The following is a 24,782-nucleotide window of genomic DNA, read 5'->3' on the forward strand; positions in this document are numbered from 1 at the left end:
TATCACCCAATGCCGGTCGGCTTGCACATGCTAATTCCTGCAATCGATTCCGATCCATCCAATCAGGGCCCCATTCTAGCGGAATTGGCTTGTACATGAGGTACCTGTATTTTGGAGCTCCATGTCCTGCTGCAGTTTGGATAGAAGCTATTTTATAAGTTGTAGAAGAAGGATCTCACCTTGATATGTTGATTACATGTGAACACAGCATCAATCTTTAGGTTACACTGCATGAGGCGTGCAGCTAGATGGCACTGAATGATTATTAAATTCTTCGCATTGGAATGAAGCTGTATTGCATATTTTTTCTCTCCCAATTCCCACCATTTTCTTGGCTCTTGATCTGATCTGTGCGTTGAGATCGTCAATCTCATCTAGGAACCCCATCTCTTGGCATCCACAGCCTTGCCCATCTCACTCAGCAACACAAGTAAGCCATCCCATAGCCACAGTATTACTCATAATCAACAGCAAAAACGGCACTTCTTTTTCACTACACGCTTCTACCAAAATCAATCGATGGTGCGAGAGTTGTCCAACTAACTCCCCAGCCGCTCAGATTCCATTCCACGCAATGCACTCCGTATTCAGAGTAGAATAATAAAAAGTAAGACAAAGAGAAAAAACAACGCCACCAGCCTTTGGCCGTATATTCTTCCAGAATCAATATGTACCCTCCTCGCAGCAATGACTCCCGGCTAACATGTAAAAATATAGAAACGAAAACCGCAAACCGGAATAAACCGCATACATACACAGCCAGCAAAAAAGAAGAAGCACTGACTCGTCTCAGCGAAACATCATGGAAATCACCTCCTCCCGTGGTCTGTAAAGGGCACATCCCCCTGTATCTCAACCGGCCCCGACGACTGCTGCGACGTTGTAGCATCCATCTCAAACACCATGCCCGACGTACTACTCGCAACACTCGCCGTCTGAGGCGGCAACTCCACGGCGCCCTCCGGAGGCGCATACGGCCCCTTGTACGCGCCCTGCGTCGCATCCCACGTCGCCGCTGAGTACCGGTACGGGTCGGGGCTCTGCAGCGGCGACACCCACGACGCCCGCTTCGCCTCGGAGAAGGTGCTCGCGATGCCCGGCGACGGCGTCGGTTCGGATAGTGGCGGCTGGCTGCTGAAGCGGGCTTCCTCGTTGGAATTGGGCAGTAGCATGGGGTTGTACTCCTCGCCTTGGTTCTTGGAGCGGCGGAGCAGGTAGTAGACGAGCCCTGCGATGGCGCCCACACCGCCAAACGACGCGCCGAGTGCGATGCCGATTGTCGCGCCCGTCGACAGGTTCTCACTGACGGGCGCCGCGGTGCTCGTGCTTGTCGAAGTTGCACTGGTTGTCGTCGCCGTGGTCGTCGCGCTCGTCGTCGTCGTCGACGTCGTCATTGTTGTTGCCGCCGAGGTCGTCGTCGTGACCTGGCCATTGACAGCTCCGTAGAAGACATTCGGAGCCACGTTCAGCGGCGTATTGGAATCCGCACACGCAGAGACCATCGTCTTATACACCGGCACCGCATCCGCCTTGTCGTTCTTGCCAATGCATATGGCCGCCAGAATCACAAAGTTTCCCCAATTGCCACACAGACAAGTGTTGAGGTCCATGACGGTGTTGCCGTCGCATTTTGACGTTGTGGCAGCTTGGCTGAGACAGCTCTGGGCGCCGACGGGATAGAAGGAGAAGTCGGCGTGGACCTCGGCGGCGAGCGCTGGGGCGAGGAGGAAGAAAAGAGAGGTGAAGGCCCATAGTCGTCTGCGAGGCATTGCGGCTGTGATTTTGGGGGTTTGTTTTTTTTGTTTTTTGTTTCTCGTAGGATCCAACCTCTCTCCCCGCTGTCCTGGAGAGTGATAGTTATCGACAGCCTGCCGGGTTGGGTTGTATTGCGTTGGTCTGTCTGTTTTGCCGTTTGTTGGTCCACCCTTGTCTATTTTTGTTTGTATGTCGTATCTGTATGCAGCAGCTCCAATGCCCGTCGTTGCAATCGTAGAGTCAATGTTTCGTCACGATAAGCTCAGTAGAAGACAAAATAATTGAATATGCAAAAGGATAAAAACAAAAAAAGAAAAGTCTCCTAAAATTCTGGGCGAGGTTCGTATGTATGGAGTGGATTGGATTGGGCGCAGGTCAAACACGAGGGAGGCGGTCGCACAGACGGTCCGTGGGACGTCAGATCCAGATTTAGAGTCGTATTACAGGGCAAGAAAACAACCAAGGAGGGTGGATCGCAGATGGAGCCCAGCGGAAAGTGAAAGTGAAATGAGTGAGAGAGACGGATAAAACAAAAGAGGGATGGAGAGAAGAGAGAGAGAAGAGCCGCAACAGAACAGGGTCAAGGTGGGCGGGAACACTTCATCAAAAACACCAGACCAGACACGGGACACCGCATAGACTGTGATCCGGCTATATCAATTCCCTCCTGTTACTGTACTTTCCCTTCCCCCATATGCATATGACGGCCAGTTCCCACATTGCCCTGTGGCTGGGGGGACACCTTCGACTTGCCTCTCGCGAATGCCCTCGTCTGCGTTTGCCAATCACGCGGCGAGCCGCCCAAATTGCAGCCCAGGCTAAGCAAGAAAAGAAGCATGAGCATGAGCACTAAAGGCAACTTTTTCCTCTCCTCTATCCAGAGTATGCAGGGATCGTCAGCCGCAGCCCGACGGGGCGCAGGCTCACCCCAGGTCCAGTCAGAGGCCAGAGAAGAGATACGGAGCAAAAAGACAAGGAATAAGAGTAGTAGAGTGCCAATTTTAGCACCATTGGGCTGCTTCTGCTTGCTGCTTGTCCACTTTCTTTCTGGGAACAACCCAAGCCGAACGAAATGTTCCGCACCTTGTGCACCCTTCCTTCTCCTTTTGTTTATTTTCCGCCATCTGCGCCGTCTCTGATCTCCTCGATGATTTCTTCAATTCATTTTCTTCTTCATTTACACTGCTATTTGATTGAATGTTGACTGAGTAGCCATCTAGTGTACTATGTGACCTCGACTTATACAACCACTTACAGAATGAACAACAAACATGTGATTCACAAAAAAAGGAGCTACTCTGCTCTGCTCTGCTCTGCTCTGTAAGATCTCCAGCAACCCATCTATTAATACACTCGGCACGGAGTGGTTCCTCTCGGAAACAACCACACCCAGCAAACCCCCTGCCCTACCCTGCTACTGCTAGTCTTAGCTCGCCGCCTTGTTCTGGAGCTGTCAGCATTCTGATGTGATCCAAAACGGGGGTCGCCAACCCCGCCAATTTCGACAAAAGGTCTTACTGAGCCACCTGGAAGACAACAGAGCCGTTCTTACTGAGCCACTTGGAAAAAACCGTTCTGGTAAAGTTTGTGGCGAGTGTTGCCTTGATCGCTAGTTGCCATATATAGACCGCTCATCCATTACCAAGTTAGTTGTAAAAGGATCGAGGCAAAACACACCCCATTCGCATCATAGACTTAAAAAACACAAAAATCATGTTTATTTTTAAATTACTCAGCTTGCAGGAACTGAACTGGATTAAGAAAAGAAAACCAACGTGTCATCTGACATCAGCACTCTTTCAAATCCAACAAAGAGCCCAAAATTCTTGTTTATGCGTTTCAGTCCCATAATTTCCCTTCTAGATGAGAGGTGGAACCTGTTCTGGGGTTCACACTCATGCCGGCTACATCAAAATGCCGTAGAGTCACAGCGAGTCACACTTTGTCACACAATTTTCTTCAGGTTTATTGATTGGCGCAAGGATGCGCAGGAAACAAACAAAAGTTACATCGCCAACATCAAGCAGAAACGTGAAACTCGTTAAATTCAGATAAACTACTATCGTCTAACCACCCGCCAAGTCGCGGTAATAGTAGTGCTTCTGGTTGTTCATCTTCTTACCATATGAGTACTCCGTCTTCCTAGCCCGGTAGTGCTCCAGGTCTCGGTTGCGCTGCATGTCCTTGCGTGCCACGCGCTTCTTCTCGTCAGAGACGCCAGCCATGCCAATAGCACCACGAGGCGCCATCTCACGTCTGCGGTTCTTGATGAGGGCGACTTGGTTCTCGCTGTTGGGCTCGACACCCTCCTCGTTCCGCGCGGCTTCAAGCAGCAACTGCTCTGAACGCTCTTCCTCCGAAGGGTGGTTGTACAGGTTCTGGCGGTAGTATTTGTTGAGGGAACGGTGACCGACGGATCTGCCCGACGGCAGATGCAGCTCGTACTCGTCGTAGAAGGCTGCGTGGGTGTGCTTGTGAGCCTTGGAGTGCCATCCGTCTGCTTGGTGGTGATTTCGAGGGTCGTTTGTGCTGTGGTGAGAATGTTTGCTCAACCGCTCATACTGGTGGATGTGACCTTCCGCGGGGACGGCAGTCAAGTCTTCAGAGTCAAGGGAAGAAGCTGAGCTGTCAGTCTCCCAGCCATCTCCATCTTCTCCCTCCTCCAGCTCCTCTCCCTCAGGGCCAGTGGCCTTGGTCTCTCGTCGTGCGCCCAGCTTGGCCCCACCATTGCCGTCTTCGGTTGAGGCGCTGTCCGACTCTTCGTCGTCGTCCTCTCCATCTGAGTAGGTACTTCTGAAATCGTAGTAGTCGCCAATTGCAAGTTGATCCTCCTCTGTGTCGTACGGAATCTTGCAGTGGCCCTTGTCTCTCATGTGGGTCTGCACAGCAAAGAGGTTGTTCTTGAACTTGCCACAGCTGATACACTGATGGTCCTCTCCAATTCTTTCTTGTAGATACCCGATGAGGCCCTCCAAGTTGACCATGTATGTCTTTTCTGGAATAAACATTCCGTGGAAGCGTTCCATGTGCTGTACGTTGAGAGGAGGTGAGGCGGATTCGTAGTTGCAGAAAACACATGTTCCCAAAGTCCAGACTCGCTCAGATCCAGACTGTACCGGGGTAGGTGTAGATTCGGTGCCAGTAGTTTCGCTCTCAGAAGCGGGGTGGGGAACTGCTGGTCTCTTGACGGGCGAGGGTCGCTGTTCAGTCACCTTTGCCTTTTGGAGACCTTCAATCACTTGGTTGAACTCATCCTCGGCGGCAGAGTCCACATCCTCATCCTCGTCAGCAGCAGAGGCCGGCTCTCCGAGAGAAAATGTCGAGCTCATGACAGAAGTTGTTTCGTCATCATGTTTCTTGGCCGGGTTGGCCTTGTTTTGCTTGTGTTTCTGGCTCAGCAAGTGATTCCGGTAGGCGTTTTCGCTGTAATATGTCTTGCCACACGGTTCACAGGCACGCTCAAACATGGCCTTGTCAGCTTCGGCAGTGGTGTCAGCACGAGCCTGGAGGACTTTTTCGGTGAAGATTTCGGCGGTGATGGGAGGCAAAGAGGCAACTCGTCGCTTCAGGTTGTATCGGCTAAAATTGTCATGTCAGAGACGGAGAAACAAGACAGCAGGAGCAGCAACAGCAGAGGTCTCCCTCCGCCGGCTCCTCCGGAACCAGAACCGCACTCACTGCCAGTCACTCTTCATGTGAGCTTTTTGAAGGTCGATATTGCGATAGGCGACCTGACAAGAGTTGCACGTGTAAGGATGCGAACTCGAGGTCTGCCCCGCGGCGGCGGGCTGGACGCTCGCCATGATGGAAAAAAAATTCGGTAGGACCAGTCGCGATAGGTTTCTTAACAGATCGAGTCTGCTATATCGGTGGAATAGGGAGTCGAAGCCCTTATAAAGCCCGGGGAAGCCAGCATGCGTGACTCGACGGCCGGCGATGTTTTGCAAGAATTATTAATTCTGGTGGAAGTTTTTGAGTGGCGGGGGCATCTGACGTATTATCTTGCGAGCGCTTGCCAAGGGTGGGTCGTGCCCTGCATCTGCATTTTTCTGCAGGCGATGTGATACGGCAAAGCAAAATTCCTGGTTGGCGCTGCAAGCGGGTACTCGAGCGGTACTTTGCACGCCTGTGGTCATGGGGGGCGCTTCCCTCGAAGCCCACGGCGGCCGTTGACGTGACGCCCTAACAGCGCCCCAGCATGCCATCTGCCGGGTGCAGATAGCGCTGGCGGTATTGCTGTCGTGCGCTGAAACTCAGATCCAGGCCTGGGGGTGGGCTGTGGCGGCCCAACTAGGACGGAGTACCTTGGCAGTACCTGGTAGCAGCGAGGTAGTGTATACTTCAGATAGCAACAGACTCGGCGAGCAAAACAGTGCAAAACAATTCGATACGAGACGTCTCATGAGGTAGCCGGTACTCGTGCCGCAGCTCTCCGGGGGCGCAGCTAAGCAACTGGCCGTGCTCCCTCCCCACTGCCGTCACTTTCAGCCTTGCTCATCTCCGTCCGTTGTCAAACCAGCCGCCACCAACCTGGAACCTTTGCCTCTCCATCCCTACGCGCATCATATCCATCGTCTCCTGCTCCAAAATCATCGTCCAACGCCGCATCGTGTCGCCTTCAGCCTCGCCAGCGATTCCTCTCAAAGCATGGGCTGTTGATTTGCTCTCACCACAGCGGCTCCCTCGTCAGCCATGAGCATGAGCGCGCCGCAAAAGACGTCCTCGTCAGCAAGGGGCCTCGAGCCCGGCCATGCCGCCGAAGCCCGCCTCCGGGGCCCCTCCGAAGCAAACGGGGAGCTGGATCTGCTTGCCGGGCTCTGGCAGGTGGCTCCATTCCCTCGCCTTCCAGCCGATGCACCGGCCGAGCTCAACGACTATGTCCAGCATGTCGAGAATCCCCGTCGCGTCTATGCCATCCATCGAGCCAGCCGTCGTCACGACTTCCAGCATCTCGTCGACAAGTATGTCTTGTCACTGTCCCTCTGATGCCCTTCTATTTGGTCCCGTTTGGTTCTGTTTGCGCCGTCACAGATATGCTAACGTCCTGTCTTTGTTATAACGCAGATACATCTCCCAACTGCGAAGTGGCTGTGGTTCATCGAATTGCTCGACGGCTACCTGCTTCACCTGCCGCAAGCGCCTCGCTGGCAAGGCACCCATCCGCAGATATAATCCGACAAGTGCCAGAACACTAGCAGTGTACCTTGCCAGTCAAGATAATCCAGAGGCCGGCCTCTGTCCCTATCTCGGCTCACCCAGAGAGATCCCTCCTGCTCTCAATAGCCTCATCTTTTCTACTCGGCCTTCACCATCCCAGCACAACACCCGCAGGCCTTCCGACAGCCAGACAGCATCCCGGCGGAAACCAAGCGTTGGGGTTGCTACTAAGTCTCCCGTTTCTCCTACCACAACAAGATCCCGCTCGTCGTCTTTAGATAAGCAACACTCGAGCAATCAGCACAGCGAAACTAAGAATGACGATGCTGCTACGCGGCCCGGGCAGCTACCGGCCTCTCATATCAGTGTTACAGAAAAGGCAACCCAAAAAGACTACAGGTCGTTTGCAGTGGCTACCTTTGGCACTGTCGCATTCAAGATGCTGGAATGGCTTACACCGCAGGCGATTGAGGCCATGACGGACAAGTTCTCCGAGCTGGGTGGTCTTCGACAGAATACTAACAGTACTACCACTGATACTATTGCTGCTGCTGCCACTGCCGGCTCAGCCAGCACTGAGCAGGCTACAAGTTCGCAGACACGCCACTCCCAAACGCATCAGGCCGTACCTCCACCAGCCGCTCAACCTAAACGAAACAAGACTTCAAAGCCAGCTAGAACCTCGAGCCAAGATATAGTCGAACCACCAACACCGGCGAAGGATGTGTCATCCAGACCTAAGAGAAATTCCAAGCCGACTCTTCGTTCTTCTCCATCCAAATCCAACAACAGGAGGGCCATGGATCCTGTCGCCATTTCAGCAGGAAGCGAAGAGGCTAAGCCAACCTCACGACCTCCAAGTTTGAATGGCTTCTACCCCGACAAGTTGGCTCGCGCTGGCAAGACCTCGCCTGCCATCATTACTCGTGGTGTTCCAGAAATACCATCGAAGCCTGCCTTTTTTGAAAATTTGTCTGCTCCCACTCCCACTGCCCCATCGACCACGGTGGAAGATGTCGAATCAGGATCCTCTGATACGGAGACTATTGATGAGAGAGAGACGCCGAGTAGCACTCCTCCGGCCATCAAAAGTGAACATGTCGACACACAGACTAAGCCGAGGCCCATATCGCCGCTTCCGGAGGTAGATTTCCCCTCGGCCAAGTTTCTACTACCTCAATCTCTATCGGCTTTGAATGTCGAGCTTGTCGATTTTATATGTGATGTTTTTCAAGAGGATAATACATACGAACGCCATTTTTTCGGGCCTTTGGAATCTCATGCCTCATATCCCGTCCCCCAGAATCCATCAAGAAAGTTGGCTAGACGGCGATCAATATCCCGTACCACCTCCCCTAGTCAGTGGAAGGCCTTCAACGAACAGGCCCTCTTCACCGTCCTGAGTGACCCTCACTCCCTCGTTCGGTCCTTCTCCCGAGATGGCAAGCTGTATGACTCGCAGACGCTATTCTACTGCATGCTTCGGATGACTCGTGCTGCGCCAACCCTCGTCCTTCACAGCCTTTGGATGGCAGCCGAGTCTTTATTCACAACACCAAGGTCTTTTCAAGCCTCACAATCTCGTCCCTCGAGGACACTGCCAAAAGGCCGAAAACCGCTATCGGATTTCGAAGCCGGCTGCGTCGTATCAGTCTGTCTCCATGCTCTCGTTGCTGTGGCACCTTTCGTCTCAGACTCTAAGACTCTGTACGACATGTCGCGCATACGATCTACGGGGCTAACACTGGGCGGCAACAGCCTCTCCGCAAGGCAGCCGCAGGCCATATGTCTCGAGTATGAGGATGTCTTTTCAAACGACAACGCCATCAGACTGGCACGCCGTGTCTTCTCTGCCGTGTCTGCTCGTCGATCCCTAGCTACTTTGATGCGCATGGATGGCAAGACCAAGACCGGTCAGTTGGACATACTCCAGCCACTTCTCGGCCAGCTCGACCTTGTGCACTCAGGACCACTCCGAATTTTGGAGTTTGCGCAAGCCGAGCGTCTGTTGCACGAGACCCGCGTTCCTACTCTCTTGCTGGACTGGGCGAGGACGGTCCTCTATCACGAGTGGGATGGAAACCCCGAGGTTCTATGCGGCGGTGCCTTTCACGGGGCGCTGTCTTTAATTTCCACCATGTGTAAGTCATTTTTGTCATCCCCAGAGTCTCTTATGCACGCTAACAAGAACACAGACCAAAACAGATCCAGACTCCTCCTGGGAGACATTCAATTCCGGGCCGACTATTTCTCAGAACGCCTAGACACCATGGAGATGCCGGTAACATGGGCTGAATCCGACTCCCCGCGGAATAAGGGACACATGCTCGACTACCCCTATCTCTTCAGCCCGGAATGTCTCGTCACCTTCTTTAGATCCATCAACTTTGCAAAGATGAGCCGGATGTTCGAAGAGAGTAGCTCGCTCAAGACGAGAATGAGCGCTATTGTCGACCCTGGTAGTCTTGTTGCCAACCCTCACCATAAGATAGTGTTGCAGGATATGTTGAGGGTGGCATCGTCCAAGTACCTTGTGCTGGATATTGGTCGTGACAATGTCTTGAGAGATGCCTTTGATCAGCTGTGGAGGCGAGAACGACGCGAGCTTCTGCGTCCTCTCAAGGTCCACCTCGGCGAGCAGAGCGGAGAAGAAGGATTCGATTCGGGTGGCGTACAGCAGGAATTCTTCCGTGTAGCCATTGCCGAGTGTATGGACCCCAAATACGGTGCTTTCTCCATCGATGACCGAACGCGCATGGCATGGTTCGTTCCCGGCTCGGTTGTGGAGGAGTGGAAGTTTGAGTTGATGGGCGTTCTCGTATCCCTGGCGGTATACAACGGCCTTACACTTCCCGTCACCTTCCCCAGAGCTCTATACCGGAAATTACTAGGCGAGCCGGTGGAAGAGCTCTACCACATTGCAGACGGTTGGCCTGCACTAGCCAGTGGGTTAATGAGTCTCTTGGAGTGGAACGAGAAAGATGGCGCGGTGGAAGACATCTTTGCGCGGACTTATGAGTTCTCCGTGTCCAACATTGGGGGCAATGTAACACGAGAAATGACCAAGGATATGGTCCAGTGGCCGCAGAATCTCGACTGGCAAATGCGCGTCAACATTCCCGAAGAATCAGTCGACGAGCGAGAGGCGCCGCTCGTGACCAACGAAAACCGCGACCAGTATGTGAGCGACTACATCCGCTACCTAACTGACGTGTCTGTCAGACCGCAGTACGAGGCATTTGAGCGTGGCTTCAATAGCTGTCTCGAGTACAAGTCGCTCTCCCTGTTGAGCCCCCAGATTCTGCAGTCCCTTGTCGAGGGCGTGCAGGAGATTGACATTTCGGAGCTTCGACGATATACTCGTTACGTTGGGTGGGATGCATCCCACCACACGGTTCGAGACTTCTGGTCCATTGTTAAGCGCTATGATGATAGGATGAAGCGCAAGCTTTTGGAATTTGTCACCGCTTCGGACCGCGTCCCCGTCGGGGGCATGCGCAACCTGCAGTTTGTGGTGCAGAGAAACGGTGATGGTGAAGATAGTGGGAATCGTTTGCCCACGGCGTACACATGTTACGGGACGCTCCTTTTACCGGATTATAGGGATAAGGACATGTTGAGGCAGCGACTTAATATGGCGCTGGAAAATGCCCAGGGATTCGGCTTTGCATAAAAGGGGGGCAAGCCTCGACTCTTTTTTCATTTGTTTCAAGCGGGCTTTTCATTGCTGTTACTTTTATCTATACAAGCGTTCAAGTTTGGCAATTGGGATTAAAGCGATCATGAGGGTTTAGAATTTGTGCTGGAAGCAAGTTTATTGATTGCATTGGGTACTCGCGAGCTTCTATCTATACCTATCTATTATATACTCATTTGTATATATATACGCAGCCGGTCTGAGAAATATTCTTTTGTTCTTCTTTTTTTGGAAACGCTCTTTGCCGCTTACATGGACCAGACTGCACAATTTTTGTAATGTAACCAAACATATGACATTCTATTCACCTCATCTCATCTGTCTCACGTTTAGGTTGATTCTCTTGTTTTCCATCCAGCCCTTCCACTGATCAAACTCGCCATCTTCTCCGGCGGGCCAATTTGCTAGATAGTCGGGACATGTGCCCTTCATGACCTTTGGCACGCCGTGCCATGCGTAGCGCGACTCCTTGGTCATGTAGATGGCGTCTCCGGAGCGAAGTCTTAGTAGAAGATATTTCTTCTTCTCTTCGTCTTTGTCTTGTTCTGATTCGTGGTCTTGGTCTTGTTCGTCGTTGGCGCTGCGGCTGGGGGCAATCATGAAGAGACAGTCGCATCCAAAGCTTAAACTGACGAGACCTTTGTCAATCTCTTCACTGACGTCTCTATGCATCATCATCGTATCCCCCGGCGTGTAAAAATTGACAATAGCAGCCTGAGCAAGCGTCTCCGGAAACAAAGCCTTTAAAAACGAAGCCAAATCATCTGGGAAGCCAGGTGGAGGGGCTTCTGGATACACACGATTCGTCCAGTCATACTGTCCGCCAAGAGTGACCCAATGGAGACGCCGCTGGAGAACTTGCTTGATGGAAAGGGGGTTGTGGACGGCGGGATCCTTGGGGAGGAATGTTGGTGGAGAGTCTGGGGATAGGGAGAAGAAGGAGGATGAGGGGGGAGGGTAGGGGAGGGAGTAGTGGAGGTGGAGGTTTGTTTGGTGGGTTGGGTTGCTGAGGTCGCGGTGGATCATTGTGTTGAGGAGGTGGGTTTGGATGGAGGGGGGGAGGAGGGAGGGGAGGATGAGGAGGCCTGGGAATGAGTTTGTTAGTTTATTACAGTGGATGAATAGATGAGTTTGGAGGTATTGTAAATGTAAATCATGACTCGAGTAGTGCAGTAGAGAGACAAACCTGGAAGCAAAGGATGATATAAGATAGGAGCATCGCCATCATTAGCGGCCTCTTTCGCAAACTCGGGTCCCAAGTGAGAAAACGCCTCTGATATCTGCGATCGCGGGATATGTCCCGACACACAGAATCCGCTCTGCTCGATAGGAAGCCGGGGATCGTCGAGCGGTATCTCTTTGAGGAGGACGTTTTGGTCGAGGCGCGAAAAGTATTTCCATTCGGCCTTCATTTGGTTCGAGGGCTGCTCGTGGGCGTCGAGGTCGAGGGCGCCCGGGGCCATGATTTATATTTTGTGGAGGTTGTTGGTGTAAGTGCGTCTTGTGTGAAGATGATGGATGAGATGTGGGAGTGAGCGGGTGGGTGAGTGAGATTTGGAATGAGTTTGACTCTCACTCATGTGTTGAATGAATGAACATGATCTGATGCATTCATTTTGCCTACCCTAGGCGGATTTTTTGCTGTACCAGTTAGGTTAGTGTCTTGTGCTGATTTATTCGACACTGTGTTGGGCTAAATGGTACCCCATAGAATCATGATATTATCCCCAATGCTCTCTTTAAATTATTATAATACTGCAAACAGAAGTCTGAAAACTCTTGGAAATAAATGCCAGTATCTCATTTTATCAACTATATATCTATATTTGGTTCAAGCTATTATCTTGTTGACCTTCAATTCTTTATTCCGGTTCAGACAAGTCATAGTGGGGCCACCCTGTATTTTCACGCACACAGTCAAATAACTTCCAGGTTGCTTCAACCTCATCTCTCAAACAAGCTCAACGTCACTAAACAAACTCACACCAAACATTATTTTACAATGCCTCCATTAAAGCCAGCATCTTTACAGCGTATCTCACACTCACCTCGTCTCATCTTATATCCTCACTCTCAAGCATGTTTCAGCACATCTGTCCCACGATGGCCTCGCCTGCGACCTAGTGCAAGACCATCTCGCATCCTCGCCACCAGCAATGATACTCACATCAAAGAACTTGACTCAACACCATCACCATCACCATTAGCAACATCAGCACCTCTAAAAGCATCAAACACTACATCAACAACTTCTAAAACAACAGCACCTCATAAACCTACCCAACCAACCAAAACAACACCCACAATCCCAACCCCCCAAGAACCATCGCCATCACCATCATCCTCAAAACGCTCCGCCCCTCCCAACACAAAACCCCACAAAGAAACCCTCTTCACAAACACCCTCATCCGCCAATCCCCCTCCTCCCCCCTCATCACAACATCCACCACAAAACCCCAAGACGCCCAAATCGCCTCCGCTGCATCCTTCTTCCAACAGGGCTTCCAGTTCCTCTACTCCGCCGAATCCCTCCGCCACCACCCCAAAAACGAACACATCCCCGAAATCATCATCCTCGGCGCCTCAAACGTCGGAAAGTCCTCCTTCCTCAACGCCCTCGTCGGCAGGCCCGGCGCGGCGAGAGTCAGCGCCCGCCCAGGCAAAACCACGCTCATGAACGCTTTTGGTCTGGGCCCCCTCCCAAATATCCCAAAGGGTCTCGTCCGGCAGGGCGAGAAGCTTCCGCGGTATAGTCTTGTTCTCGTGGATACGCCGGGGTATGGCTTCAAGAGTCAGGCTAGCTGGGGGGATGCCGTGTGGAAGTACATCAAGGCACGGAAAATGCTGCGCGGTGCCGTAGTGCTGCTTTCTTCTGAAAAGAGGTTAATGGAGCAGGATAAGTGGCTGCTAAGGACACTGGCCGAGGCAAATACCAGAACGTTGGTGGTCTTGACAAAGGCTGACAAGGGGGGCGGCTCGTGGACTCAGCGATGCGGCGATATGGCCACACTAGTACGACAAGAGTTGCGGAAAATGTCACAATCTGTGGGTAATGGATGGGAAGAAGGATCGGGCTGGAACCCAGATATACACATCACTGCGGCGGGAATGGACAATGTGCCCAAGCTAGGGAGCGGAGGGGGCGTAGGAGGTGTCCGGACGAGTATCCTAGAAATGGCAGGCTTCGACTTTGATCTCAAAGAGAAAGAAGTGAAGAAGAAGGATGAGACGGTCACATACGGAGGACCAGTGGTTTCATTTGATGATATTAAATGGAAGACGGGGTGACTATGTATGACTATGGATGGCATGGGAGGTATCGAGTGTATTAGAAATTTGTACGCACATCAGCAAATATGATGCAAGGAAAATTTTGAGTTAAAAAGACGGGGTATGATGAGGGAATGGGGTAGATGGAGATGAAATAACGAAAAGAAGCCTCCCCAGATAACAATAATGGAACCCCAAGCTTGGTGATGGATGTAGCCAAAATACATAATGAAATAAAACGAAAAAGGGTGAACGGAAGAAAAGTTTAAAAAAGAAGAAGAAGAATATCCCAGCCATCACACAGATCGTCATCAATCTCCCTTAATCGACCTTGATGACTTGTTGGATTTGATTGACGCTGCGCCTGAGCGAGATTTTTTCAGCTTCTTCGTATCAAACAAGCTCTTGACCTTGCGCAGCCTCGCCCATCGTTCCTTGTCCTTTGCATCCCGCGTAGCTTCGTCATCCTCGTCATCGATGGCGGTCGAATCAATAGAGATATTCGGTGTGTGGTGCGCACGGGATGTCTGCTTGGCAGGCGTAGATGGATCTGTAGCTGCGCCTGCGGTTGGTTTCGCCTTTGGCTTGACTTGGCCTTCATATACTTTTCGCAGATCCGATTCATTCTTGATTGACTGTAGCAATATCTTCCATGCTGGCATATCGGCTGTATCGTTGCTCTGCGTGCTGTGCCCCCTACTCTGAGCGGCAGGATTCTTCCAGGGGCAGAAAAAGCGATGTTCTCGCTCGGGATCAAGATAGTCCATTGGTGCCGGCACAATAACCATTCCACTTTCGTCCACCTCTTTACTCTTAAACATCCATAGACCCAATCGTCGCTGACAGGTGTGACATGACGCGGTGTTGGGAACAGCGCCGATGCGTGTGTTGGTCAGGCCCTGCCAGCCCATAAGCGCCAGAGCAAGCGCAGGTCTATTGGGTGCATCTGTAGAAGCCTTCTCTCCAGTGAAAAAGTCGGGTGGGAGCTGTTCAATGACATTGCCCAAATTCATGTCTTCTGGAAGGTGAAGGTTGAATTCATATGGCAGAAATGTCTGCCGGACACAGAGCTCCTCATATCGCTTCTTCAGAGCTTCGATGGCGCCCTTTGCGCTCATGAATGACAGCCGAAGTAAGGAATCTTGGTAAAGCGATTAGTAAAAAGGACTGGCATAATGAACACAATAAGCTTACCATCACATCCCCGTCTCTTCCAGAGGCAATCTGACTGATGCGCACTAACGATCAACTCTGCATACTTGTCGACCAAAGCGGCTTCTGTTCATCACAAGTCAACTCCCGCTCTCATCAGAATTCAACATTAACATAACAAAACTCACCAACTTCAGCGGCCGTCAGCGCATCTCCCTCAGTTTCTCCGGCCTCCTTCTTCAACTTCACCACCAGCTCCTTGTGACACAGCAAACACCGCACCCTCTCCTTGCCCTGACATATCCATCCCCTCTTAGCCCACTCCACCTCGTTGATCTTATCAGGCTTTGGAGTCCAGTCGGTAATTTCCTGAAACGTCGCCAGCCTCTTCAGCAGCTCCTCCCTATCACCAGGAGAGTACCTCGCGGGCCCGTCCCTCCGAACTTTCGGAGTCGTGGCGTCAGATACCGTCCGCCTTATGGAGCTAGCCAGACTTGTGAGCCCCGATGAAACAGTGTTGTCCAGGCGCGGTGCGGTTGATTCGGGAAACCCCAGGCGGCGGCGCTTCTGAAGCAGCGCATCATAATCCAAGGGCTTGTGGCTGCCGCTGGCCACACGGTTTCCAAACATGGTTGCTGGAGAGTCGCCGTCTGTACTGGGTCGCGGACTACTTAGGCCCTGGAGCAAGGCGTTGAACTTGCGTTTGGTAGAATTTGTGCTCATGGTTGGTGAGCTTGGTGAGAATCGAGTGAGTGGTGAGTGACTCTGTGTGCGTTTGCGCTGCGCCAGGCCCGGTGCACCCAGCGATCCCGATGAAAACGCCAAGAAACAGTAAAGGAGATGTCCCAGGTAAGAAAAACGAGAGGCTGAGTCGATATTCCGTCTGCGGTTGAAGTTCTGCCCAGGGTCCGTCCCCTGATAGAAAACGGATGGGTATGAGAGAGAACCGAGCTCCTGGACGCGCTAGAGAAAACAAAAGAAATAAGGCGGATCCAAGGGGACGAGATTCGAACTATTGAAAGAAGAAAAAAAGAAAAGCAATAGAGAACCCCCAAATCCGTCAGCAAAAAGTGAAGCGCGCTCTCACGTGCGGAAATGCGCGGGGGTGTTGAAGGGCTCGAGATGCCCGTTGTTGTTTTGTTATCAATATCAAAATCCACCACAATCTGCGCTTTGACATCACTGAGGCCGTTGCGAACGTCAACAATTGTGCTGACTAACGGAGCGCGGCGCATCGTTAATCCCGCTTTGATCCCTGATAAGCGATAAGCTCCTCCACACCGCCCGTGCCCTTTTTGGCTTCCTGTTCCTGGGCGCGTGGCAGAAACTTGCGGCTAAATAATTTTTTTTTTTTCGACGGCTTCAAAGTTCTGCATAGAACAAAAGGCGAAAGTCGATAGCGATAGACGGAGCAATTAGACATTGCTTTTATTTTTTGCCCTGAAGTTCTGATTATCGCGATATTTAGTCTCAATCGAGATTTTACGATTGTGTGACGAATTATTCGGCTCTTTCTCACATGTCCAGCGCATCTGCAAAACCACCTGCCTGGCTCTTCTCCAACAACACCAACAACAACCCTACCGACAAGGGCCTCACAAGCACCTCTTCCGCAACCACCAGCACAAACGACGAAATGGTCAAGTCAAAACCTTCTGCCAGCAATGGCGTCGAGTCTCAATCTCAGCCTCCTGCGCAGCTGCTCGACCTCGTAGAGCAGTTCCTCTCCGATAATGCCTTCACCAGCGCCCTTAGCGCCTTCAAGAAGCAGCGATCCAAGAAGGGTTGGGGTGAGGCTTCTGAGGCCAGCAGTGGAAACACTCTTGTGAGTGTCTTCCAGTCCTGGGAGAACGCCGCCAAGGCCCCCGCCGACCGAGACGTCGACATGGAGGACTCGAGCAGCTCCAGCTCCAGCTCCAGCTCAGACAGCTCCAGCTCCAGCGAAAGCAGCGACAGCGAGAGTGAGGATGAAAAGCCTTCTTTCCGCGCAAAGTCTCCTCCCAAGGGCAACAAGAACTTGAAGCGCAAGGCTCCCCCAAGCTCCAGCTCCAGCTCCAGCTCCAGCTCCAGCTCCGACTCCTCGTCTGATTCCAGCTCCGATTCCAGCTCGGAGGACGAGAAGCCCAGCCCCAAGAAGCAAAAGGTCGCCGCTCCTCCCCCCGCCAAGAAGCAAAAGGTTGCCTCTCCTGCCAGCTCCGAGTCCGAGTCCGACTCTGACTCCTCCGACTCGAGCTCCGAGTCCAGCTCCGAGTCCAGCTCCTCAGATGAGAGCTCCAGCTCCGACGAAAGCTCCGACAGCGAGTCTGAAGTCGACGCCGCAGAGGCCGCCAAGGTGCCCCTCCCTGAATCCGACTCCGACTCCTCTTCATCTTCCTCCTCCTCAGACTCCGACTCGGATTCCGACGACGACAAGAAGAAGAAGACCACGAAGAAGACGAAGCCCGTCAACGGCGTCGTCAAGAAGGAACAATCCACCGACGAGTCCTCCCCCTCCGACTCCTCCGTCACAATCGACTCCCTGCCCAACCCCCCCTTGCCACCCAACCCGCGCGACAAGAAGGTCAAGGCCGAGCCCTTCTCGCGCATCCCCAAGGATATCAAGGTCGACCCCAAGTTTGCTTCCAACGAGTACGTCTCCATGAGCTACTCCCAGCGCGCCCACGAGGACCTCATTGTGACAAAGGGCAAGGGCTTCACCAAGGAGAAGAACAAGAAGAAGAGGGGCAACTTCCGCGCCGGTGTTATTGACATTGGCGAGAAGAAGAGCATCTACTTTGACGACTGATTGGGAAGAGAATGAGGGAAAAGTAAAGAAATGCGTAAATAGGACCTAGAAGATCTAGGTTGGGGGAAAAAGAGAAATTTGAGTCTCTGGGGGGTGCATTCAACAGCCGGTGTTTAAGGGCGGCGCCTTTGTCTGTTTTTCAAAAAGTCGTTTTTTTTTTATATTTTTAGTTATTCCATTTTCTAGATTCTCTTTTTATATAAATATTGTTAGAATATGCTTCATTTCCCTCTCATGGCCAGTTCGTTGTATTTTCCAAGTTTCTTGAATAGTAGAGGTATTCTGTATATAATCTCTTGCTATGATGATGATATATCAAGTCTGTTTATTTGCTCGCTTATTTCGTAATATGTCTATATAGACTGTATCCGTTGTATCCAATTCCAATACCCAATGCCTGCTAAGTGGTATATAACAATCGTAACGCCATTAGTTTATCCAGTACCTCGTCACGTAAATCCATCCTCTTTCGTGTAGACTCAATGTAATGCCAAAATCTCAAAGCCCGCCAAGATAATTAAAACGCAATAAAGCCAACCATATATGATCATTTCCTTCAAAACATAGCAGATTCCGTCGACTGCGAAATGCTTCTCTTTAAAACGTCGCCCTCGTCGTTCCCGTGCCCGTTCCAGCAACCTGAACCTCAGTTGCAGGCGCTCTCTGCGTTGCAGGGTCTCCTCCCTCTTTGCTCGCCTGCGTCATAATCTCATTCTTCCTTCTGACGGCCTCCCAGCCTCGATTACCTATCTTTGCATTATGCAGCGCCTCGCCGAGCCACTGCTGCCACTGAGGCGTGCCCGGTGCGGCACCGCTGCGCTCGACCCAGCCAATGGCTTTTGTCTCGCGTATAGCATACCATAAGGTCCGTGTGAAGCTCGGATGGCCCTCACGTTCATCATCCCGATCGGTAACGGAATCGGCATTCTGGCCGTCTTCCTCGGTGACGTCGTCCCAAGTATATCGCGACAGGTCCCAGAAATATGTCCGAGGAATCATGCCCAGACCCCAGTACAGCCCGTTGAGGACAATGTACGACCCTCCTATGAAGATTTGCGAGTTCCAAGTGCAGTTTCCGAGGAGCACGACACTAAACATGAGAAGAATCGTGCCGAGCGCCATGAAGAACCTGTAGGCTCTCTCGCCGACATAGTACTCGCACTCTTCAGTTCCAGAGTAAAGCTCGCGAGCAACGTCTTCCGGACAGCGAACTAGAACAAAGGCTCCTTCTCGGGTGCGTATCATGACATCGCCACGGGGTACGTCATTAGTGTGCCTGCGTTGCATGAGGATTGGCCGCCAGGAGGAAGCATAGCCGACGACGGTGGATGCCGAGGAGATGAGGGTGATGGCGATGATTGCAGTGCCGTCCTGCCATATGACGGCGGCAACGAGAATGGCGATGCTGAGAAAGAAGGAAAAGGCGGAGAGGATATGGAGAGGCGAGAGAAGTTTTGGAGGGACAATGGGCCGACCACCCGTCACGGCCATGGTTCCAGTCGAAAGCAGATCCTGAAATTTCTCGGTGGTGCGTCGGCGAAGCGGTGCAGGGTGACCGTTGATTTCAACCTCGGAGTTGAATCTCACCGTCGGAGTTCTTGACTGGGATTCAATGTCGACTTCGTGTGGCGGTCCGGCGATCTTTGGCGGCGTGACCCGACGATCCAACGCCTTTTCCGTCTCTTTGGCCCTGGAAAGGCCCCCCAAAGAAGCGTCTGGCACGCTCCGTTTATGAGCCCAAGGCACGTATCTACTAATGAAGCCCCGAAGACCATCTTGGTCCTGATGCTGGTGGTGATGCTGGTTCGCATTGGTAATCGGCGGCGGCACAGACGGCGCGTGCTGAATGTCCAGCACCATGAAGCTATACGGAGGCAAAGCATCCAGCGGCGTAATAATGTTGGCGAAGAATCCCACCGAATCCAGGATGGTGCCGCTGTAGACGCCTGCCATCTTGGCGTGAGTCTCGGGGAGTCGAGTTGGCCGCGATGGCTTCAGCAGGGCCTGGGGGGCGGGCAGCAGACGGGGCAGCATGCAGAGCAGCGAGGCGGTGATTGTCTGGGAGTGCTCAGCGATGGCGGACTCTCCGATGACGGCGAGAAGCGTGACGACGTCGAGGCGCCATGAGGGCTTGTCGTTGGGGAACCATTTCCAGCCGGGGTCGCCTGGATTGGACATTTGGCGGTGATGGTTCTGTTGGAGATGGGACGAAAATGAAGATGGTGATGGAGATAAAGAGGAAGATGTAGCTAATTGGTGAGATGAGATTGGATGCGACAGAAACTGGCGATGCTAGAACTAAATGATAATTATACGAGACGCAAATCAGACGAAGAAATCGACGATGCTTAGACGGGAAAAAAGACGATGACACGAGATGAAAGTGAGATGAACAAGGACAAGTTTATTTTTTCTCCGTCTGTGGTTCTATGTTGAAGAAAGCAAAGAAGCATGGATCAAGACCCTTGAAGGTAATGTTCGACAGGGCCATGTGATAGGCCATTCTTCAGCTGGCCGTTTTACCTAATGCTGCATGTTGCGAGCCGCACAGCTTTAGAGCGTGCAGGAGGGCTATGCTAGTGCAATAGTCTGGCTGGGACGGGCGGGCTGAGGCGAGACGCGTCATTATTTGATCGGCATTCTGGGGAATAAAATCGAATTAATATGTCTTGTATGTATGTAGTAAGATAGAGATGGACGAGAATAGATGTATGGATAGGTATAGAGTATAAAGTTGAGGTTTCAGGTTCAAGATAGAGTTGAGTCTATCACCAACTTTGGCAGGTAACTTTATTTTTCTTCTACAGGCGCTTCTAACTGACAACTTGCTAGACTATCCGTCCCGTACTTGACTATATTTAGAGGAGGTGGGCTCCCTCTAGGTATGTGTTAGTTCTTCAGTCTGTCAATCAATCAGAACTCAACTGCCAAGCCTCTCCCTTGACGAATTTGCCACAATCTGTGTGGATGGCAATCAATCCAGCTGTCAACCAACTACTACCGCTAGGACTCTATCATAACCTTCAAAGGGCCTCCATATCGATTTCTGCAAGGTGCTGACAATTACTTAGGTTGCTTTCTAAACCTTTTCGGTATAGCGCTTAGTTGGTCGGTTTGTTTCCGTCGGCCATGTTAATAATCTTTAATTGAAGAGTTGGCTACCTCCATGCTTTGCCTGCTACGGAGCACTTACCTGTATGTATATACATGGAGACACCAAAATATGCGGGCAGACACCGCTCCAAGATATTACTCAACACTTGCTTCCATCCAATTGCGCCCTAATCAAGTAGCGCTCCTCAACTTACCGCCATTATCCCCATTCCAAGCATGGACATGGACCATATGCATCTTTACCAAGCGGGCGTAAAGTACCGAACCTACTAGGTAGTTGTTGTTGCCTATGCACGCTGACAGACATACAAGTACAAACATATCCCAGCAAACATCAAATCATCAATCGTATCGTGTCATCCATCTGATAGTATACATATGTATGTGCAAAAAAAAGCAAGCAAATCTGATATCAACAAGCACAGAGTATCATGTCTACATAAAAAGCAACGAGCCCGACCTTCATCTCTTCGTAAACCGTCTAACCGGCTGGATGACCAGCAAACGCCTCTGCCTGCCATGCGACTCCCGGCATAGCCCCCTTTAGTCTTCAAACGGCAAGACAAATCCGCTCTAGAAACCGACCAAATCAACCAAAACGCCGCAATTCCCCCGCCCTTCTGCAAATGACAATCACGTAGTCAAATCTTGGCCACGTCCTTAATGAGGTCGCCATATGTTGTCTTTACCCACTTGAGGAACTCATTCCACTGTTGGCTCCACTCGTACTTCATATTCTCTCTCTCTTCTTCGTTTAAACACGCATGGTCGATGCTCCACATGGCAAGCTGCTTCCATCCAAACAACCCCATGTCTGCCTTGCCCACCATGACTTGGTAGAAGTCGTGTGAGAGCGAGGACCTGTTGTTTCCGTTAGCTGGACGTCTCATAAAACACACACATATATGAAGAAAGAAGAGTCGTGGCGTTGTGACAGCGTACCTGAAAAGCGCCCCATTATCAGAACTGACGGTGCAGTGCACGTTATTCGCCAGCAACTGATACATGGCATGCCCACCCACTCGCGGTGTAAGTCCCAGGATCTCGTTGGAAATTGGGCATAGTTCTAGGCATATTCCTTTGGCCTTCATTTGCTGCATCACATAGGGGTGTTTTGCCAGGGCGAAGCCATGGCCAATGCGCTTCGATCCCAGCAATAGAGCGTCAACCAGATTGCCGTCCGTGTCGGTGCCCATGTCCAGCGTTTCACCGCAGTGGAAAAGGAAGGGGATATCGAGGTTCTGCGCAGCGCACTGCCTTTTGAACTCTAGCAGCTCAGGAACAAATTCCTTGATCGGATGGCCCTTTGCCTCTTCGCCGACAAGGTCAAAGCCTGGAGGAAAAAAGAAATATGAGCGCTGCGTTCAGGAGTGAGGGTTGAACTCTCCAAATACTTACCTGCAATCCACTGTGGCCACCTCTTCTTAAACTCTATGCACTCTTTCAGAGCCACTACCACATTTTCCCGGTCCATTGAGCGCGGCGTGCAGTATATAACTTTGAGTCCTCCAAAGAACTGGCCCTTTTGAGCAACCTCTTTTTGAAACTCTTCCACCGCACTGATGATGATTTTCATGATGCCCTCGTTATTGATCATACCTTCGCCGTCGTCGGTATAGAGTTGATTTGTCTGCATGAAATTAGGCCGTATCTCGGCGTATTGGATATTATCTCGAACAAAATCTGCGAGGCACAATTTTGTATATTCGCGATACGCTGTCTGATAGTTGAAAAGACCCTTCATCATGCGTGTTCTGCCGTTGAACTTTTCCCAAGCACTGTACATGGAGGCGAAAAGCTGTTAGTCCAAAGAAAGAGGGAGAAGATGGGGGTGTCGAATCACACGAGAGTGACATGATAAACCAAGAATAAAGGGGGAGGCATAAAACTCACCCAGAAGCTGTCTGAAGGGGATGGTGGGTCTCTTGCTCCTCGAACAGGAGCTTATGCAGCAACCATTCATCAACAGTAGCCTTGTTATAATGGCTTGAGAACTGATTTCTAAAGTCTGAAAACTTCATCATATGGCCGCGGATATAGTCGACGGAAAATAGATTGCCGAGCTTATTATCCAATCTTTTCTGATTCATGATGGAAAACTGTATCTCGCACTTGTCAAAATTTTCATACTCATCCTCGTCCCCAGCCTTGTGGATAAGGGGAAGAGTACTTGAAACGAACATGCGATCCATGCCATTTGCAATGCCAAGCAGCACGTTGGGTGGCAAGCAGGCATTGAAGTGTATGTGCAGGTGGGCGCCCTTTGGTATCTTGGAGGCGATCTTGAACAGGTGTGTCTTGTTGATAACGTCGACGTTGCCGAGGAAGTGATCGCCTGCGAAGCGCTCATGCATCTGGCCTTGATACCCCCTTCTTTTGGGTTGGGAAGCGTAGATTTCTCTGTCGTCTCGCTCTCGTATCTTTCGAATAATGGCATCAACATCCATTTCCAGTTCACTGGCGCGAGAGCGGCACCGGGCATCAAACGATAGTTCCTGCTCTACGGCGAAGACGTGTTTTCGCAATTCGTTGTATTCCTCTGCACTCGGTACCGGTACTCTCTTTTCGGCGCCGGTAGTGTCGAGGTCCAGGGGCAGGCCGAGAGAGCCATTTTCGGCCCCGAGACGGCTCGTCTCAACTCCGCTCCGGCGCCTGTCAACTTCGGAGTCATGCGCCTTGATCAGCTCAAGCGCAGCGGCCTTGTCAAAGTCGCCGTCACTCTCGGAAGCATCACCTTTCTCGGGGGCGCCCCGTTGCCGAGGGTGCCCATCAGCGAGGTGCTTCGCGGTTTTGCTTTTTGGTGAGAACATGGTTAATCGTTTGCGACCCCGAACCCTGAGACGAATGCTGGAAAACTTGGAGCCCATGGACGAAGCCAGCGATGTCGGACAATTCGAAGAATCGCCGAAGCAAGAGCAATATAAAGGTGAGGAGGGATAGCGGGTGGTCAGGCTGGAAGCAGGGCTGAACTCTGGCATGAGGGGAACCATATGGTGAAATTGCCGGATCGTGTGTGGTGGGACAGGTGAACGGGGTAGCGAGCAGGCAGAGACCCCCTTTGTGATGGATGTCGCCTGGATCCTTTGTCCGTGATGAGCTTCACTGCCACGCTGCTTTGTTCTGCTTGGCTCCAGCGTCCTTTGTTCACGAGATGGAAGCGCTGGGGCTATATATCTCTGTTGCCTTTGATCTGTCTGACGCTGAAGAGAGTTAAGTCAGCTCGGGCAAGAGACGCCTATAATTAAACCCAAAAACCCAAGAACCCAATAATAAAAGCGAAACCCCAATCGCCTAACCGCCAGCACAACCCTCTGGCAGCCTAAAGAGAACAAAAGCCTCGAGAACACGAGGCTGAGGTAAGAAGCGAAAAGCAAAAGCAGCCAGCCCTCCAGGCTAAGAGCCGTCCAAATGCGCGTTGGTCACAGCCGGCGCTTGCAATGTCACGGGCCCAGCACTAAAGAGGCACGGATTCAGTCTTTCGGCCAGCGGACAAAGGCAAAGCCACAGCGCTGGGGCCCCGCTGACCTGACCTTTAACGGGCCTAGGCGCGCAGCACGGCAAAAGGCACAGCAGAGCACATGAAAGAAAAGGGCAAATTGACGTTGACATACCAGGTCTGAATTATCGGTGAATGAAATGAATGCGCTGGATCAACTTGGCGCAAGCCACTCGTCTGCCTGTCTGTTTGTTTGTCTGACCGTCTGTCTGTGCGCAGCTGAAAGAACCTTGGAAATGAAAGCTTCCAATGTTCTTTGTCTTGCTTGTCTGATTGGCCCCGGGCCAAGACCGCTCAGCTGCTTGGCTGTCGTCAGTCGAAACGAAATGGAAATCCAGGTGGAAACTCGTCTAAC

General features: G+C 51.7%; 9 protein-coding genes across 9 annotated transcripts; 3 read left to right on the forward strand and 6 right to left on the reverse strand.

The window, feature by feature from the left end:
* Nucleotides 1–809: 809 nt before the first annotated feature.
* Nucleotides 810–1,769, reverse strand: T069G_09144 (uncharacterized protein; the record flags this gene model as incomplete). Its single annotated transcript, XM_056176354.1, has 1 exon — nt 810–1,769. One exon carries the CDS (start codon nt 1,767–1,769, stop codon nt 810–812), a length of 960 nt encoding a protein of 319 aa, XP_056024832.1.
* Nucleotides 1,770–3,821: 2,052 nt separating this feature from the next.
* T069G_09145 (c2H2 type zinc-finger (2 copies) domain-containing protein) lies at nt 3,822–5,558 on the reverse strand (the record flags this gene model as incomplete). Its single annotated transcript, XM_056176355.1, has 2 exons — nt 3,822–5,334; nt 5,434–5,558. The coding sequence occupies 2 exons, from the start codon at nt 5,556–5,558 to the stop codon at nt 3,822–3,824; spliced, it is 1,638 nt and encodes a 545-aa protein (XP_056024833.1).
* Nucleotides 5,559–6,447: 889 nt separating this feature from the next.
* Nucleotides 6,448–10,585, forward strand: T069G_09146 (HECT-domain (ubiquitin-transferase) domain-containing protein; the record flags this gene model as incomplete). Its single annotated transcript, XM_056176356.1, has 3 exons — nt 6,448–6,716; nt 6,820–9,053; nt 9,108–10,585. The coding sequence occupies 3 exons, from the start codon at nt 6,448–6,450 to the stop codon at nt 10,583–10,585; spliced, it is 3,981 nt and encodes a 1,326-aa protein (XP_056024834.1).
* Nucleotides 10,586–10,918: 333 nt separating this feature from the next.
* Nucleotides 10,919–12,072, reverse strand: T069G_09147 (2OG-Fe(II) oxygenase superfamily domain-containing protein; the record flags this gene model as incomplete). Its single annotated transcript, XM_056176357.1, has 2 exons — nt 10,919–11,694; nt 11,796–12,072. 2 exons carry the CDS (start codon nt 12,070–12,072, stop codon nt 10,919–10,921), a joined length of 1,053 nt encoding a protein of 350 aa, XP_056024835.1.
* Nucleotides 12,073–12,611: 539 nt separating this feature from the next.
* Nucleotides 12,612–13,898, forward strand: T069G_09148 (50S ribosome-binding GTPase domain-containing protein; the record flags this gene model as incomplete). Its single annotated transcript, XM_056176358.1, has 2 exons — nt 12,612–12,660; nt 12,874–13,898. 2 exons carry the CDS (start codon nt 12,612–12,614, stop codon nt 13,896–13,898), a joined length of 1,074 nt encoding a protein of 357 aa, XP_056024836.1.
* A 293-nt stretch (nt 13,899–14,191) lies between these two features.
* Nucleotides 14,192–15,755, reverse strand: T069G_09149 (c3HC zinc finger-like domain-containing protein; the record flags this gene model as incomplete). The annotated part of the gene is made up of 3 exons (XM_056176359.1): nt 14,192–15,021; nt 15,075–15,158; nt 15,221–15,755. The coding sequence occupies 3 exons, from the start codon at nt 15,753–15,755 to the stop codon at nt 14,192–14,194; spliced, it is 1,449 nt and encodes a 482-aa protein (XP_056024837.1).
* Nucleotides 15,756–16,551: 796 nt separating this feature from the next.
* On the forward strand, nt 16,552–17,817 carry T069G_09150 (uncharacterized protein; the record flags this gene model as incomplete). Its single annotated transcript, XM_056176360.1, has 1 exon — nt 16,552–17,817. One exon carries the CDS (start codon nt 16,552–16,554, stop codon nt 17,815–17,817), a length of 1,266 nt encoding a protein of 421 aa, XP_056024838.1.
* Nucleotides 17,818–18,414: 597 nt separating this feature from the next.
* T069G_09151 (uncharacterized protein) lies at nt 18,415–19,995 on the reverse strand (the record flags this gene model as incomplete). Its single annotated transcript, XM_056176361.1, has 1 exon — nt 18,415–19,995. The coding sequence occupies one exon, from the start codon at nt 19,993–19,995 to the stop codon at nt 18,415–18,417; it is 1,581 nt and encodes a 526-aa protein (XP_056024839.1).
* A 1,577-nt stretch (nt 19,996–21,572) lies between these two features.
* T069G_09152 (adenosine/AMP deaminase domain-containing protein) lies at nt 21,573–23,741 on the reverse strand (the record flags this gene model as incomplete). The annotated part of the gene is made up of 4 exons (XM_056176362.1): nt 21,573–21,792; nt 21,874–22,264; nt 22,330–22,709; nt 22,825–23,741. The coding sequence occupies 4 exons, from the start codon at nt 23,739–23,741 to the stop codon at nt 21,573–21,575; spliced, it is 1,908 nt and encodes a 635-aa protein (XP_056024840.1).
* Nucleotides 23,742–24,782: the final 1,041 nt, after the last annotated feature.

The sequence above is a fragment of the Trichoderma breve genome, chromosome 6 (genome assembly GCF_028502605.1).
Source record: "Trichoderma breve strain T069 chromosome 6, whole genome shotgun sequence".
Lineage (NCBI taxonomy): Eukaryota > Fungi > Ascomycota > Sordariomycetes > Hypocreales > Hypocreaceae > Trichoderma > Trichoderma breve.